This window comes from Pongo pygmaeus, chromosome 9 (assembly GCF_028885625.2).
Source record: "Pongo pygmaeus isolate AG05252 chromosome 9, NHGRI_mPonPyg2-v2.0_pri, whole genome shotgun sequence".
Lineage (NCBI taxonomy): Eukaryota > Metazoa > Chordata > Mammalia > Primates > Hominidae > Pongo > Pongo pygmaeus.
Window position 1 is genome coordinate 120,505,017 of NC_072382.2, and position 17,651 is coordinate 120,522,667.

The following is a 17,651-nucleotide window of genomic DNA, read 5'->3' on the forward strand; positions in this document are numbered from 1 at the left end:
GTTGTTATACTGTAGTTCAGGGAACAAGAAAAATCTGTACATACTCAGTACAGATCCAACCATTGTAGGCCTAACACTTTTGGTCTGCAGTTGACTGAGTGTGCAGATATAAAACCCAGATACAGGGGACTGACTCTATTTTCTTAGTTACTCTTAAGCATTTCTTTGGGTAGAGAGGTAGTGAGAGTGATGTGCTCAGCTTTGAGTGTCTGCTTTTCCCAACTTAGATCTTTTATTTCATCAGTGGTTTGTAGTTCTCAGCCTAAGAATTCCATTCATACTGTTAGATGTAGTATACGTTGGTTTTGGGGGTATGTTCAGCTTTACATTTGACAACAATTGTAGGAGGTGGTAATTACTGATATATTTGGACATATTACAGACCACATCTCCCCTCTTCCCGACCGACTGGTTCTCCATTTAGGCTGTGAAATCTGACAGCATGGTGGAACAGTATCTACAACAGATGAAGGGGCTCTGAATTCAACTGGGCTTCACAGTAATGATGGGTTGAGATATGTCTGTTTCACAGTATGAATTACCTGAGCAAAATGCTCAGATTCCTATGCACACAGCTACTACTAAGGACATACCACACACACACATTTGGAGTTCCAGTGGGCTTTTATTGAGATAAATTAACAAAAACCAAGATTTTACCATATTTTTTGAACCTTATAAACTCAGCAGACTCTGGTCCATATATGTGTACATACAACATAACACATCCCAACAAAAACAGAGCCCCCCACTGGAACATCTGCCAATTAAGAGAAAGCCAATTTTCCCTTCCCCTGATGTTTCTGAAATTTTGAGTTCCCACTGTTCACTTCTCAGTGGAACTGGTCCCTTGTGGCTAGGGACATTGGAATTCTCTACCATTTTTACTGAACAAAAAATAATTTTTTTTCCTGTTTCAAAAAAGGGAACAGTGACTTTGTTTTCTCCAGGCTCCCCTTCCCCCACAACCAATGGTTAAAATACAGCAGCCTGTATCTTAATAACCCAGCCCTACCCCCTCCCTTGCCCAGCATTGTCTACTGGAGAATTTAAATACACTTCTGTTGGAATCTGTCAGCTGTGGAGGGGCAGAGTCCAGATGCCAGGCTAGCTCCCTCTGACCTCATGAACTGTGACAACCTTTGGACACAACTCTTTACCCCAAAGATGAGTTTTTAGATCAGAAAGGAGAGTAGATTTTCTTTGAGAGTTTTAAAAAACTATCTTTAGAGATACAAAGTACAACTACAATCTCACAGAAGTCCACTAAAGTTCACCAAAAAGCTGGCTTACTTCAGCTCTCATGAGGCCAATAATTTTGAAAAAGGTATTTGGCAAGAAAATGATTCCACAATAACAAATTTAAAGATACCTAGAACGCTGAAAAAATAGCAAATTAAAATAAATGGCTTAATTCCCAAGAACTTATTTCATTTTTTTGTTACTCATCTAGAAGGTCAGGAGTGTGGCTAAAGGCAGTTTCTGATGAGGTTATGAGCTTCCAAAGTGTTTCTAAATCCTTAGTGCAGACACCCTCCCTTTTGGGGCAAAGTACCCTCCCTCCCACCCCTATTAAAAAAAAAAAAATTAAAAAATTAAACCACGTCATCAGAATGAGATGTTTTGATTCCAACAATTTATACTCAAGGCTTTGTGCTGAGTTGTCGTTTGAACCAAGCATGATGGTATCACGCACAAAGCACGTGGCAAAGGAAAGATGCTCCCATCTCATTCTGAAAACAAATACTGATATCCAAGCCCACCCTCCAACCCTTTGGGGCCAACCCATTTTATGCTGCTGGGACCAACTTGAAACAATTTAGAGGTATATTTAGGTTTCCCTCTCCCTTACTTCTGCGAAAGATCATTTTAGAATAAATGTATTCAATTCCTATGGGAAAGGCAAAACAGTATTTATCCCCATCAGAATATATGGGGAAAGAAAAAACATAGGCCTAGAGGTGGCAAGGTGTGTAACAGTCCATAGCCCATTACACAACTATACAACCAAAGGCTAAACCATGAGTTGGATGTAGTTTAATATTAAAAATAGGGGGTAGTTCTCATCCAAATGAGCCACTGGAAAATACTATCATTACTTAAAAAAAAAATACATATCCAATATTGGAAAGAATGTGAAAACAACTCCCAATAGTAAAATTGCTTATTTATTATGAGGGCCCAAAAAAGAAAGAAAGAAAAAAAAAAAGACCAGGCTTTGACCTAGTCCTTAGAGCATCTTTCCATTTAACAATTCCTATTCAAGAGTCAAGCACCAAAACTGGACAGCTGCCTCTACAAGACCGTGTCCAGTAGTGGTGTCCCAGATAGTTTAAGTGCCACTCCTCATTAGAGGCTATACTTCAGTAATACTTTCCATTTTAAGTCTGTGCTTTAAGAGGGACCCACAGGCATGTGGCACCAGGCAGTCTAAAGTTGGCGAAGGAGACTGCACTTTTTGTTTAGTCACCCACATGTTCTCTAGCGAGATACAGAATTGCATTTATACTCTTGTCTTCTATATGAATGATCCCTCTTATCTCGCAAGAGGTGGGGGAGAAAGAGAGCTGCATCGGTACAAGGGCAAAATTTTTTTGGTCAAAAGTTGACACCTTTTAAATTCCCTCTCCCACCCCTCCCTGGAAAAAAGTTACTTCCTTAATTAGGTTTTCTATTTAGTAACCAACATTGACTGGACAGAAAATATGAGGCTTGGGTTCCAAATAGATGAGCTTGCTCTTTTTTGGGTTTGTACCATGCAGCTCTTGCTACAGTTGTTAAGGAGTTAGGGCTATGTCCCATCAGGAGGCATCTGTAGGATTTTGATCTCCAAGGAATTGTGGGTGAGTCACAAATAGTTTGCTCAGAAGTAGGCGGAGTCAAAAAAAAGCAACTTCAAGTAATTGATTCCTTTGTCCAAAAGAGTTAAAACATTAAAGTATACGCAGGACTTATTTTGTAATATTTTAGGGTTTTGAAAGACAATAAAATATGGAAATCAATTTTTTTTAATTTTGTTTTTTGCTTTTTTCCCCCCTTTCCCGATGCCTCCTGATTGACCTAGTACACTGGGTTAAAAGGGAATTAAAAACATTAAAAAAAAAAAGTTCACTGGTTTTGATTCATCTCACTCCTTTTGCCTGGAGATCAGGCCAAACATCAAGCATGTTGGGAGGGGCACAATTTAAAGCAACACTATTGACTGTAAAGCATTTGCCAGCAATTTACAGTGCAAAATGACAGGTAACAATTCTTGTCACAATGCAAGAGAATGGCAAGCAGCTTTCTGTAGCATGAAAGTTAACAGCTCTCAGGTTGCCCATTCCTGCAAAAGTTTATGTATCAAAGTGGGCAGAGGGCAACACATTTACACACTACAGGAAATGATCCACAGAAAATTAAGCTCCAGAACTGCTAACGTTACCAAAGCTGGTACTGGCTAATATTCTGAAATGCAAATCTGTGCTTTATATATATACTGCTCAACGACACTGCCACTCAATAGAATTCCTACACTGCAAGGTAGATTAATCTTTGCCCCCTGTTGCAGAGCTTGAAATATTCCTCAAACTTTTAGAAAGGGGGAAGAAGCAAAATCAGAGCTTCTCAAAATGAATCTTGAATTATCAATGTTTTGAAGCTTCCTTGCTCTCTCTGGTAAACCTACTCCAAAGGTACTAGGTGAGACAGTGTGGCAGCAAACAGTACATCCCAGATTTCTGGGCCCCTTTACTAACACAGGGTACCATAGAAATCTGCTCTCTACAGCAAGACGCCAAAGTACTTTCTAGAATTTAGTGTTGCGTAAAACTGAGCCCCTCTCATCTTTAGCTGCTCCCATAATCACTCTAATCCCCTTAATCCCAGCAACCTTCATCCAAAAAAAAATATATATATATGTATATATATATATATATATATATATATATGAACCCAGAAAAAAAACTTATTTACAAAGTTTATACAAGTATACACACCCAATTTTCTATGGGACACGCTTTGCCACAGAGGAAAGAGGTTCAAGGCTCTGACATGTCTACACATCAAGTGCCATACTACTACTGGAGGCGTATGTAAACCAGTCTTTAGTGTCTGCTATAGAGCACAAAGGCTTGTCATATGGCTCCTGCAATGATAGACTGCTCTTTCCTTTGGGAGCGATGATGTTTTTTATCTACTCAGCCCAGAAGAAATTTTTACTTGGGATTGTTTTTTTAAATACATGTATTTACAGTGCGGATGAACTGCAGTTGCATATCAACTCCTCCACAAAAAGAAAAAAAATGGTGTTTAACATTACTAGTAAGTTTCAACTTCTAGCCCTGGGCTCGAGTATTGGGTAGAAAGGGAAGAGACTTCAACCTGAAACCAAAATGAAAAGACATTTTTTAAAAGAAAAAGAAAAAAGGAAAGAAAGAGTTACTATTGTTGATTCCTCGGGCTGTGTCTAAAAGATGATATTCTGAATGGTCTCATAGCATAAGGCACTTCGCACAAATAAGTAATAAGCTCTTCAGGCTTAAAAAACGGATGAGTAATCAGGGAGAAGTTGAAATGCACTCGAGAGTCAGCTGTTGGAGAATTTTGAAATCATTGACAAGCTTGTGTGTTCATTAAGATTCTTCTCTTTTTAGGGTTTCTCCCCTTCTCTTCTTTCTTTTCCTTCCTTGTCCCCTTTCCCCAGAAAACATTTTTTAAAAACCAGCAGTTAGTGCAACTAATGTTCAGTCAGCACACAGTGCAAACAAGTGGAACAAAAAAGGTATATTCCTTCTTTTCAGCCTTTTTCTCTTCACCAGTTAAAAAAAGAAAAAAATGTCTGAGCTCTTTTAAGTCTTCATAGTTCCAAAATAAAAGATGAAAAACCCACAAAGAGAAGAGCATTCCCCCCAAAACGATGTGTCACAGATCCAAACGAGCCTTTTGTAGTTTGTCAAAGCCTACAGAAGAAGAGAATATAAAATTAACATTCTGAAAGCAACACAAACTAGGATACATAGGTTTTCACAATCCTCATCCCAAATGCTCTTTTCTAGTAGTTTCTACTGACCCTGTGCCTACTATAGAATCTACTGGTTATAGGATTAAGTAATTTCTGGTAGGCAACCCTGAGATAGATTGGGGGCCTGAATGAATGTGAATGTTCTGATAGCAGGCAGCCCTCACTCATAACAATTAAATCAGGGGGAAAAAAAATTACACCTTACACAAACTGAATACTCTGCCAAAGTACTAGCAAACATTGGCTAGTTTTATGCTTGTCCAAGAGTTTGTGTTTGATGTTTAACTTAAGGAAAAAAGAGTAAAGAGTAATTTAAAAATTATTTAAGTAACAATTGGCTGGGTGAGGTGGCTCCCGCCAGTAATCTCAGCACTCTGGGAGGCTAAGGTGGGCGGATCACCTGAGGTCAGGAGTTTGAGACCAGCCTGGCCAACATGGTGAAACCTCGTCTCTATTTAAAAAAGAAAGAAAAAAAAAAAATTTTTAAGTAACATTAGGTTAAATAGGTAAGATGTTCACCTATAATTTGGAAACTATCCTTTGTCAAATCAGATTTTCTTTAGGAAATACTGAAACAACGTATCTTGCTTAAAGCTGAGCCTTGTTTCGTGCATTTCTAACTAGAGCCCAATAGTCACCAAAAGATGATAGAGGCCGGGCATGGTGGCTCACACCTATAATCCCAGCACTCTGGGAGGCCAAGGTGGGAGGATCATTTGAACCTAGGAGTTTGAGACCAGCCGGGGCAACATGGTGAGACCCCATCTTAATAAAAATAAAAAAAAAGATGGGAAGACAGGTTGTCCAGGAAATCAGAGTGGGTATTTTATTTATTTATGTATTTGACGGAGTTTCACTCTTATTACCTAGGAAATCAGAGTGGGTTATTTATTTATGAGGCAGAGTTTTACTCTTACCGCCCAGGCTGGAGTGCAATGGCATGACCTCGGCTCATTGCAACCTCTGCCTCCCAGGTTCAAGAGATTCTCTTGCCTCAGCCTCCTGACTAGCTGGGATTAACAGGGGCCCGCCAACACGCCTGGCTAATTTGCTGTATCTTTAGCGGACACGGGGTTTCACCAGGTTGGCCAGGCTGGTCTTGAAGTCCTGACCTCAGGTAATCCACCCGCCTCAGCCTCCCAAAGTGCTGGGATTACAGGTGTGAGCGACTGAGCCAGCCCAAGTGGCTTTTTTTTTTGAGATGGAGTCTAGCATTGTCACCCAGGCTGGAGTGCAATGGTGCGATCTCGGCTCACTGTAACCTCCACCTCCCGGGTTCAAGTGATTCTCCTGTCTCAGCCTCCTGACTAGCTGGGACTACAAGTGCGTGCCACCATGCCCGGCTAATTTTTGTATTTTTAGTAGAGACGGGGTTTCACCATGTTGGCCAGCATGGTCTCGATCTCTTGACCTCGTGATCTGCCCACCTCAGCCTCCCAAAGTACTGGGATTACATGTGTGAGCTACCACACCCGGCCCAGAGTGGGTATTTTAAAAAGATGGCCATCCTCATAATCTGATTAAACATTTGGTAATATGGTATTATGGATAGTTTTATCAGAGTGATTAATGTACTTACTAGAAATTAAGAGTAAATGCTAAAAAATTTTACATTTTCAGAAATGTAAATACTTTCATATTCAAAACTGCTGGCAGTGCGGTGGCTCACACCTGTAATCCCAGCCTCCCTTTAGGAGGCTGAGGGGGGTAGATCACTTGCGGTCAGGAGTTTGAGACCAGCCTGGCCAACATGGTCAAACTCCAACTCTACTAAAGAATACAAAAATTAGCTGGGCATGGTGGAGCATGCCTGTAATTCCAGCTACTTGGGATGCTGAGGCACACCAGAATCGCTTGAACCTGGGAGGCAGAGGTTGCAGTGAGCCATGATTGTGCCACTGTACTCCAGCCTGGGCAATAGAGCAAGACTGTCTCAAAAAAAAAAAAAAACCACAAAAATCCCCCCCACAAAACTGCCAAAAAATGCCAGGCACAGTGGCTTGCGCCTATAATCCTAACACTTTGGGAAGTCAAGGCAGGAGGATTGCTGGAGTTCAGGAGTTCTAGACCAGCCTGGGCAACAAAGCAAGACCTTGTTTCTACCAAAAATTTAAAACATTAGGCAGGTGTGGTGGCATGTGCCTACAGTTCCAGCTACTCAGGAGCCCAGGAGAACTAGGCTGCAGTGAGCTATGATTGCACCACTGCACTCCAGCCTGGATGACAGGGAGACCTTGTCTCAAAAAGAAAAACAAATTGCTGAAAAACATTCTTTTTTGCTTTCATTATTTTAGGACTCTGAATTTAAGTACTGCTAATCTACCACAATACTCGGGAAGCCGCATTCAAGAACAACATTTACAGATTCTCGAATGAGACTACAATCTCCCACAAGAGATATTATTTACTGTCATTTATGCTGGTTGGTATTTTTACCCTTTATTGCTATTATATATGGTGTGACATCAAATTTCCCCCAGGAAAGATTTTGATTTCCTTCATTTAAAGGTTCCTCTTAGCTGTTCTGTCAGGGACGTACATGCTTGTTAAGGTTTCTCATCTTCTACAGGCTCGCTGTGGTATTCTGCCACATACAGGCTCTTATCAATGTTGCTCGGAATAGGTTTAATTTCTGTTCCCAGCTGCTCCTCAATACTTTTCAGGTTGAAGCGATCATCATATGTGATCAAGTTGATGGCTAAGCCAAGATGACCAAAGCGACCTAAAAAACATTTGTTTAAAAATTTTAATGAATAAAATATGAAAATCAATGCGAATTGTGCAAGTCAAGCAGTGGCAAAACCACACAGGATTGATAATGATGTTCAGTGCCATTCTTAGTATGCAAAACAACTTCTTAATGGTCTTCAAACACAGGTTTCCCTACAACTTCAGGTTTTGCAGCCCAAAATAGTACTTTATTTCACCTTTCTCAAATGACAAAATGGCTGCTCATCTGTGTCAAAAACTGCCATAAAATACACACTAAACAACAGTCACAGACAATACCACCTAATGAGTGAAGTTCTCATGTGTTAATTTAATCTCAAATTGAGCAGTTACTTTAACTTTTCTTAATAAATGCTATAGAAGAATTAGAAATTAGTCTTAAATACCAAACAACTGAATTAGTGTTAATTCACTGTTTTCATAGCTACTGTACTCTATTTCACAAAGGAACAAAATTTAGTCATTACACGTCTCAAAAAAGAACTTCTACCAAGAATATCACCTCTTTTTTCCTCACCTGATCTTCCAATACGATGGAGATAGGTCTCTGCCAGCTTTGGGAAATCAAAGTTTATTACCACATTCACAGCTTGTATATCAATACCTCGGGTAAACAGATCTTAAAAAAAAAGATAATTTTAATTTTATCTTTCAATTTAGAAATGTCTCTCAGTACAATACTAACACATATTTCTAGCATAACCTAAGTTTATTAATTTAATTCAGTTATTCAAATGCATTTGCACATTACTGGCATTACCTCTCATAATCACATTATCATAAATAACTTTCTGCTCACAAGTTACTTTTTTCCAGTAATTGTAAGCAAGATTTTTTTTTTATTTTGAGACGGAGTCTTGCTCTGTCGCCCAGGCTGGAGTGCAGTGGCGCGATCTCGGCTCACTGCAACCTCCGCCTCCCGGGTTCATGCCATTCTCCTGCCTCAGCCTCCTGAGCAGCTGGGACTACAGGCGCCCGCCACCACGCCCAGCTAATTTTTTGTATTTTTAGTAGAGACGGGGTTTCACTGTGTTAGCCAGGATGGTCTGGATCTCCTGACCTCGTGACCCACCCGCCTCGGCCTCCCAAAGTCCTGGGATTACAGGCGCGAGCCACCGCGCCCGGCCTGTAAGCAAGTTTAAAAAAAATGTGTCTAAAAGAGGCTGGGTGCACTCAAGCCTGTAATCCCAGCGCTTTGGGAGGCCAAAGCAGGCAGATCACCTGAGGTCAGGAGTTCGAGACCAGCCTGGCCAACATGGTGAAACCCCCATTTCTACCAAAAATACAAAAATTAGCCGGGCTAAGTGGTAGCGGGCACCCACAATCCCAGCTACTTGGGAGGCTGAGGCAGGAGAATCACTTGAACCCAGGAGGTGGAGGTTTCAGAGAGCCAAGATCGCACCACTGCACTCCAGCCTGGGTGACAAAGACTCCATCTCAAAAAAAAAAAAAAAAAAGACAGAGGACAGAGATGAGGTATGAGTGCCAGAGTAAGTCTTCTGAAGTTTCAGATATGGAACCCAGTATCAGGAGCTAACAAGAGTTCATTTTCAACTTCAGAAATCCTAAAAGTAGTGGTAGGGTGTGTCAGACTATGTCACAGGTTGCACTGCGTAATATGAACAGAGAAAGCAAAAAACAACTTGGCAGAAAAACACTGGGTAAAGGAAATACAAAAATACTTACCAGTGCAAACAAGATTGCGGCATAAGCCATTTCGGAAATCATGAAATACACGATTTCGATGTTCCTAGGAGAAAGCAATGTATTCCATTTGATTAGCACTCATATACAGCCCTAAATTTCCCATAAGTATTTCTCCGAGATGATCGGTTCTACCCAAAATGTTTATAAGTGATCCAAGACATTAAGCTGCTTTCAAAACCAAATAAGTTCTTGATCTTTTCATCTACAGAAACTGTTTACTTACGAAATTTCATAATGTAGTTAACAAAAGTCATTTTGTTACAGTTTTACATTATTTTTTGCTAAATCAAATTCTGAAATTTAGATATTGCATCTTTTTCTAAAGGCAAACAGTAAAGAAAAAAAGAAAAATCAGCCAGCTGAGGGGCCATATTTGAAAATCCAGAGCAGTGCTGTCTAGTAAAACTTCTATAATAAAGGAAATATTTGTGTCTGTACTACCAATTCCAATACAGTATCCAGTAGCAACAGGTGCCTTACTGAGCACTTGAAATGTGGCTGTGATTGAGAAACTGACTTTTTATTTTAATTTTAACTGATTTAAATTGCCACGTGGCTACTTACTGTATTAGAGAATTAAACATGGGAAGGAAGGGAAGAATAAAATTTTACATTTGTATCATGCCTGACAGCTTACAAAGTACTCATTTAAACATTTATCTTAATTTTCCTAACAACCTTGTAAGTTATGAATATGTACTATTATCCCTATTTTATTGCTAGAAAATTGAAGCTGAGAGAGGTCAAAATGAAAGGTCCTTTGGCTACTAAGGAACAGTTTATTCTTAAACTCAGGACATTCAAAAGAACATTAAAACTAAAGAAAGAAAGAGATTTCTTGTTAAATTTGTGCAAGTTCTAGTTTTATACTCACCTGCCTCATCTTAGCATGAATATAGAAGCAAGAATAACCCAGTTGAGAAATCTTCTTGGCTAGCAATTCAACTCGCTGAGAGGAGTTACAGAAAATGATCGACTGGTTTATCTGAAGCTGAGCACAGAAAAAAATAAGTATGAGAAAAATAAAAACCTTCATTTGGTTTGCCAAATCTTGAAAACACTAATCAGCAAACAAGAAACATTAAGATGGTCTAAAACTTAGAATCTCATGATATGAGAGAGATGGTAAATTATAAAAATTGTAAATAATAGACGGAAGATAATATCTAAGATTTACTGTATTAGAGTATATTTCTTAAGGGCCACAGAACTGTCAACAAGAGTAATACAATTGATTATCTGATTCCAAGTAGTTATGTTTTATGTGTTTCCATTTAAGAATGCTTTTTTTTGTGTGTGTGTGAAATGGAGTTTCACTCTTGTTGTCCAGGCTGGAGTGCAATGGTGCAATCTCAGCTCACTGCAACATCCGCCTCCTGGGTTCAAGCGATTCTCCGCCCTCAGCCTCCTGAGTAACTGGGATTACAGGCACCCACCACAATGCCTGGCTAATTTTTGTACTTTTAGTAGAGACAGGGTTTCAGCATGTTGGTCAGGCTGGTCTCGAACTCCTGACCTCAGGTGATCTGCCCACTTCGGCTTCCCAAAGTGCTGGGATTACAGGTATGAGCTACTGTGCCCAGCCAAGAATACCTTCTTTAATATACTCACAACCAATGCCACCAGCACTGGGCAGCACTTCAGCACCATGTGTAGGGGCTAATTAAAACCGTGAAATCAGCAACAAAAACTTGAAAAACATGGCACAGACTGTGAAAGGACCCTTGTTCACAGTATGAAAGCTAAACAAGAGGACAGAGATTGCCTTCTTCGACCTCAGCTGGGAATGTGAATGTCAGGTGACTTAAACTCTTTGCCACACTGTACATGTCCACAAATGACTGCTAAACTGCCTTACGTATTAATTCTGGAGTTACAAATAAATTCTAGTGACAAAGCAAATTCACAAATACAGAATATGTGAATAATAAGGATTAACCCTAGTTAAGGTCAAAGTATTTCAGAAACTATTCAAAAGTGTTATCTGTGACTTGTTACTCATTTAGTATCAACTTTAGGTCAACAACTAAACCTGCCTTTTAGGAAACACTATGAATTATTTTTTAATCTTTTTTTTTTTTTTATTCCCGAGACGGAGTCTTGCTCTGTCGCCCAGAGCTGGACTGCAATGGCGCAATCTTGGCTCACTGCAACCTCCGCCTCCTGGGTTCAAGCAATTCTCCTGCCTCGGCCTCCCAAGTAGCTGGGATTACGGGCACATGCCACCATGCCCAATTTTTTTGTATTTTATAGTACAGACGGGGTTTTCACCATGTTGGCCAGGCTGGTCTCAAACTCCTGACCTCGTGATCCGCCTGCCTCAGCCTCCCAAAGTGCTGGGATTACAGGCATGAGCCACCGCACCAAGCCAGAAACACTACGAACTTTTATACAGTGAAGATGGTGGGAAAATTGATGAAATCATCTGTTTTACTGGGACTTGACAGATAATATTCAACAGCAGAAGCCTACTTCTTACCCTGGAGAAAAGTGTGTTGAGGCAGTGTACTTTTTGGCGCTCAGTTACATATGCGTAGTACTGGGTTACTCCCTTCAGAGTTAGTTCCTCCATCAGGTTAATCTCATAGGGTTTCTGCAAATGGGAATTCTGGGGGGGAAAAAAAAGATGAGTCTTCTTCTTAAATGAAAGCAGAGTTCATCTCAAATTCAAAATATACCCTATACGTTTGTCTGATAAACTCTTGCTGTAAGGGACGCAACACTCTGCAAAACAAAATATATGATCTGTCATTACAGAATCTGCCCCCTGCCACCCTGAGACAGAATCTTGCTCTGTCACCCAGGCTCGAGTGTAGTGGCACGATCTCTGCTCCCTGCAACCTCCACCTCCCGGGTTCAAGTGATTCTCCTGCTTCAGCCTCCCGAGTAGCTGGGAATGCAGGCACGCACTGCCACGACAGACTAATTTTTGTATTTTTAGTAGAGACGGGGATTTCACCATGTTGCCCAGGCTGGTCTCGAACTCCTGACCTTGTGATCTGCCCCCTTCAGGCCCCCAAAGTACTGGGATTACAGGCATGAGCCACCATGCCTGACCCGGTAGAAATAAATTAAGATATAAGATCTCAAAAATGCAGCTAAGTTACTACAAGTTGAGTATTCCTTACCCAAAATGCTTAGGAACAGAAGTGTTTCAGGTTTTAATTTTTTTCTAATTTTGGAATATGTGCATTACACTTAAGTGACTGAGCATCCTTAATCTGACAATTCAAAATCCAAAGAACATTTCCTTTTAACATCATGTTCGTGGCTCAAAAGGTTTCAAATTCTGCAGTATTTTGGATTTCAGTTTAGGATACTCAAGCTCTGTTTTGTATATAGAATAATACTGGAATCAATTCAGCTAGCACCAATGGCTATGTCATCATGACACCAAAAACTAAGTGAAAGACGAGGAATTTAATTAAGTTACTATTACAACCTTCTTAAAAAGTCAGTTAATTTATGTAAAACAAATCTTTAATTGATCAACTGAAGAAAGAGCCAGAGGCTTGAAATAATTAGTATAAAGTATATTCACAGATATGAAGATGTAATTACAAATAAAAGCATACTCATAGTTAACAGGATGGCATTGATTCCAAGTACAGATTTATACTCACCATGAACTTCTGTACACTAAGAGGGAAAGTAGCGGAATATAGTAAAATCTGCCTGTTTTTAGGTAGCGTGAGAATAATATCCTCCATTATCTGCACAAAATCCTGTGACAGCAACTTATCTGCCTGCAGTAGAAAGAAAAGACAATTTTAAAAACAATAAAATAATGTCTAAGGTCTTTGGTTAATACATGGTCAAAGAATAAGGCATCATCCAACAAAAGCATCTATGAAATGTTCCTGGTGGAAAACAATAAATTCTGTCCAACACCACAGAGAGTCAAATATGCAGAAGGGGGCAAAATCTATAATCCCCATCTTCTAGGGGAAAAAAAAAAATCTACACTACACAGATAACCTCTCCCACTTTCTATAGCAGAATTTAATTAATTTATTTATTTTTAGAGACAGCATTTCACTCTGTCACCCAGCTGGAGTGCAGTGGCATAATCATAGCTCACTGCAGCCTGAACCTCCTGGGCTCAAGTGATCCTCTTGCCTGAGCCTACTGAGTAGCTAGGACTACAGGCACATACCTCCATGCCCAGCTCCACAACAGAATTTTAATGTGACGATTCTCATTAAAGAGGTAGTATGGTGTAGTTTTAAAAGTACGGGTTCTGGCTGGGCACAGTGGCTCACACCTGTAATCCCAGCACTTTGGGAGGCCGAGGCAGGAGAATCACAAGGTCAAGAGTTCGAGACCAGCCTGACCAACAGGTGAAACCCCATCTCTACTAAAAATACAAAAATTAGCTGGACGTGGTGGTGCGCACCTATAATCCCAGGTACTCGGGAGGCTGGGGCAGGAGAATCGCTTGAACTTGGGAGGTGGAGGTTGCAGTGAGCCACAATCACATCACTGCACTCCAGCCTAGGCGACAGGGCAAGACTACTCCGTCTCAAAAAAAAAAAAAAAAAAAAAAAAAAAAAAAAAAAAAAAAGTACGGGCTCTGAGGCCGGGCGCGGTGGCTCACGCCTGTAATCCCAGCACTTTGGGAGGCCCAGGCGGGCGGATCACTTGAGGTCAGGAGTTCAAGACAAGACTGGCTAATATGGTGAAACCCTGTCTCTACTAAAAATACAAAAATTAGCTGTGCACAGTGGCAAGCGCCTGTAATTCCAGCTACTCGGGAGGCTGAGGCAGAAGAATTGCTTGAACCTGGGAGGTGGAGGTTGCAGTGAGCTGAGATCACACCACTGCACTCCAGCCTGGGCAACAGAGTAAGACTCTGTTTCAAAAAACAAACAAACAAACAAACAAACAAAAAGTATAGGTTCTGGAGCTAAACTGCCAGGTTGAAATCTTGCCTCCTTCATTTCTTAGCTGTGTGGGAATGTTACAGAACTACTCTGTACTTCAGTTTCCACAACTCTAAAATTGTAAAACTATTAAAATTTGGATGTTTACATAATGTAGTAATTACTTTACCGGGATTTAGAAAAAACTTGGCTAAGGCCAGGTGTGGTGGCTCATGCCTGTAATCCCAGCACTGTGGGAGGCTGAGGCGGGCAGATCACTTGAGGTCGGGAGTTTGAGGCCAGCCTGACCAACAGGGAGAAACCCTGTCTCTGCTAAAAGTACAAAATTAGCCCGACATGGTGGCACATGCCTGTAATCCCAGCTACTTGGGAGTCTGAGGCAGGAGAATCGCTTGAACTCGGGAGGCGGAGGTTGCGGTGAGCTGAGATCACACCACTGCACTCCAACCTGGGCAACGAGACTCTGTCTCAAACAAAATAAAACAAAACAAAAAAGAAAAAACTTGGCTTTAAAGTTATCCAGCCACTCCTTAAAATTAAACCTGAACTCTGGCATCTGTAAGAAAAAGACAAAAAGCTGAATTCCTATGAATGCCTATCTATTGCATCTGAAGTATAAAACGTATTTTATAAGCAAATTAAAAGTTGGATGTCTACATACTATAGTAACTACTTGACAGGATACCTACCTTATAGGTTTCTTGTAAAAATTAAATGAAAAACAAAAAAACAAAAAAAAAACATGTAAAGCACTTAGTGCTGGTACCCAGTGATTAATAAATGTTATCTCTCATTACTAAAAGATAAAAACCTGATTTGAATTAAATCATGTTACCTAAAACACAAACCAGGCTGGGCATGGTGGCTCATGCCTGTAATCCCAGCAATTTGGGAAGCCAAGGCAGGAGGATCACCTGAGGTCAGGAGGTCAAGACCAGCCTGGCCAACATGGCAAAACCCCACCTCTACTAAAAATACAAGAATTAGCCGAGTGTGGGTGGTACATAATTGTAATCTCAGCTACTCAGGGGGCTGAGGCATGAGAATCACTTGAAGCCGGGAGGCAGAGGTTGTAGTGAGCTGAGATCACGCCACTACACTTCAGTCTGGGTGACAGAGTGCGTCTGTCTCAAAAAAAAATAAAAATAAAATAATAATAATAATAATAAAACACAAACCAAATGTGAAAATAACCTCATGTCAAAACATTAACAACGCTGATACACTATAGATCCTCCTTGACTTACAATGGGATTATGTTCTGACAAATTCATCCTAAGTTGAAAATATTACCCAAACCTACTGAACATCATCGCTTAGCCTAGCCTCCTTTAAACATGCTCCACTTACCTTAGCTTACGGTTGGGCAAAATCACCTGACAACACCGTATACTGTAGAGTATCGGCTGTCTGCCCTCAATCACCATGTGGCTGACTGGGAGCTGCAGTTTGCTGCTGATGCCCAGCATCATGGGAATATCATATAGCATATTACTAACCAGGAAAAATATCAATCTTAAAAATTCAAAGTACAGTATCTAATGAAAACTTATCACTTCCACTGAAAAACTGTAAAGTGAACCATCGTAAGTCAGGGACCATCTGTACATGTACAAAACATGGCTAGATCCCAGGACTCCAGATTTTAATAAGTTTTTAAAAGGCATTTATCACATGGTGAGATAATACATGTAACAGAGATTAAAAACCAAACAGTACAAAGTAGTATGCACAAAATGAGAAGAGACAATATATATTATATGCTTTTAAAAATTAATCACAGAGCAGAAAGAGACTTAGAATAAATTTGGCTTTGAGGTTATTCACTCCTCTACTAAAAAATTAAAACCTAATGTCTGCTATCTCTAAGAAAAAGACAAAACGCTGAATTCAATGAATGCCTATAATCTATTCCCTCTGACAGGTAAAACACATTTTATAAGCAAATTAATTTAAACTGATTGTTTATGTTTATTAGATCATAAACACAAAGAGCTTTTGCTTCATTCACTGGCAGTTATAAGCAAACCACAGAAAAGTACAGAATAGTATAATGCCAAATGAAGAGATATTACCTCATCCAATACTATCATCTGGACATGATCAACCTTTGCTACTCCTTTCTTAATAAGATCCAGGATTCTCCCAGGGGTAGCAATCACCACGTGCACTATGCAAGATTTAGAAACATACATTCTCATTAATTTTAATTTGAGCAAAGAGGATATTGTAAAGGTTTATAATATTACAGTCCTGAGTTGCTTAATGATAATTCTGAGAAATGCATTGCTATGTGATGGTATAGCCTACTCCATTGTATAGCTCCATTATAATCTTATGGGAACACCGACATACGTGCAGTCCGTCACTGACCAAAACATTGTTATGCAGCCATGACTATCTTTTATTAGAAACACTAGGCTGGGTGCAGTGGCTCATCCCTGTAATCCCAGTACTTTGGGAGGCCAAGGCTGGTGGATCACATGAGGTCAGGAGTTCGAGACCAGCATGGCCAACACGGTGGAACTCTGTCTCTGCTAAAAATACAAAAATTAGCTGGGTGTGATGGTGGGAGTCTGTAATCCCAGCTACTCGGAAGGCTGAGGCAGGAGAATCGCCTGAACCCAGGAGGCAGAGGTTGCAGTGAGCCGAGATCACACCACTGCACTCTAGCCGGGGCAACAGAGTAAGACTGTGTCTCAAATTTAAAAAAAAAGAAAGAAAGAAAAGAAACACATTGTGTTATACAGGCGAGAATAACACAAAAAGGCACAAAGATGTGTTTTAGGATAAAGACTTCCATTTCACCACAGGATGCTTAAAAAATATTTGTTTTACCTCTACACTGGGTGGGGTACAGCTTCCTAAATCACCTGCTTTCAACAGGAGGCATACTTTCTTGTCTTAGGATAATTCCCAATTAATAACAGAAGGCACACCAGACTTCTGACATTAAGAGCAATGCGTCTAATCTAGAGCAGTGAGCCGAGTATTGTTAAAAGGATCAAACAAGATAATAATTTTTTAAAAACCTATGCAATACAAAGAATGTATCACATAATTATCATATATACTATTCTAACTAAAACCAAGATATAATTTTATATGAGTGATCTCATTCTTGCTGTTTTGTTACTTTTTCCACTCAGCAATGTATCATGAAACCTCTTCATGAAAATGAATACAGGTCAACTTTACTCTTTAATTACTATGTAGAATCCTATTCAGACTATACCTTAATGTATTTATTTAGCCAATCTCCTTCTAAGTTGGTCCAATTTTTCGGCAGGACAAACCACCCCATAGCAAACAACTTTGTACATACAGCC

General features: G+C 40.0%; 1 protein-coding gene across 4 annotated transcripts in view; it reads right to left on the reverse strand.

Annotated features, from left to right (window-relative positions):
• Nucleotides 1-605: 605 nt before the first annotated feature.
• Nucleotides 606-17,651, reverse strand: part of DDX6 (DEAD-box helicase 6) — a 45,152-nt gene continuing 28,106 nt past the window's right edge. For all 4 annotated transcript variants that reach the window (XM_063672182.1, XM_054437351.2, XM_054437352.2 and 1 more), the window contains exons 7-14: nucleotides 16,398-16,492; nucleotides 13,063-13,185; nucleotides 11,919-12,047; nucleotides 10,314-10,430; nucleotides 9,419-9,482; nucleotides 8,250-8,351; nucleotides 7,542-7,724; nucleotides 606-4,940 (exon numbers count right to left, since the gene is read on the reverse strand). In XM_063672182.1, coding sequence (XP_063528252.1) covers nucleotides 7,549-7,724; nucleotides 8,250-8,351; nucleotides 9,419-9,482; nucleotides 10,314-10,430; nucleotides 11,919-12,047; nucleotides 13,063-13,185; nucleotides 16,398-16,492 — 806 coding nt within the window. In that variant the 3' untranslated portion in view covers nucleotides 606-4,940; nucleotides 7,542-7,548. The remainder of the gene's footprint in view (nucleotides 4,941-7,541; nucleotides 7,725-8,249; nucleotides 8,352-9,418; nucleotides 9,483-10,313; nucleotides 10,431-11,918; nucleotides 12,048-13,062; nucleotides 13,186-16,397; nucleotides 16,493-17,651) is intronic.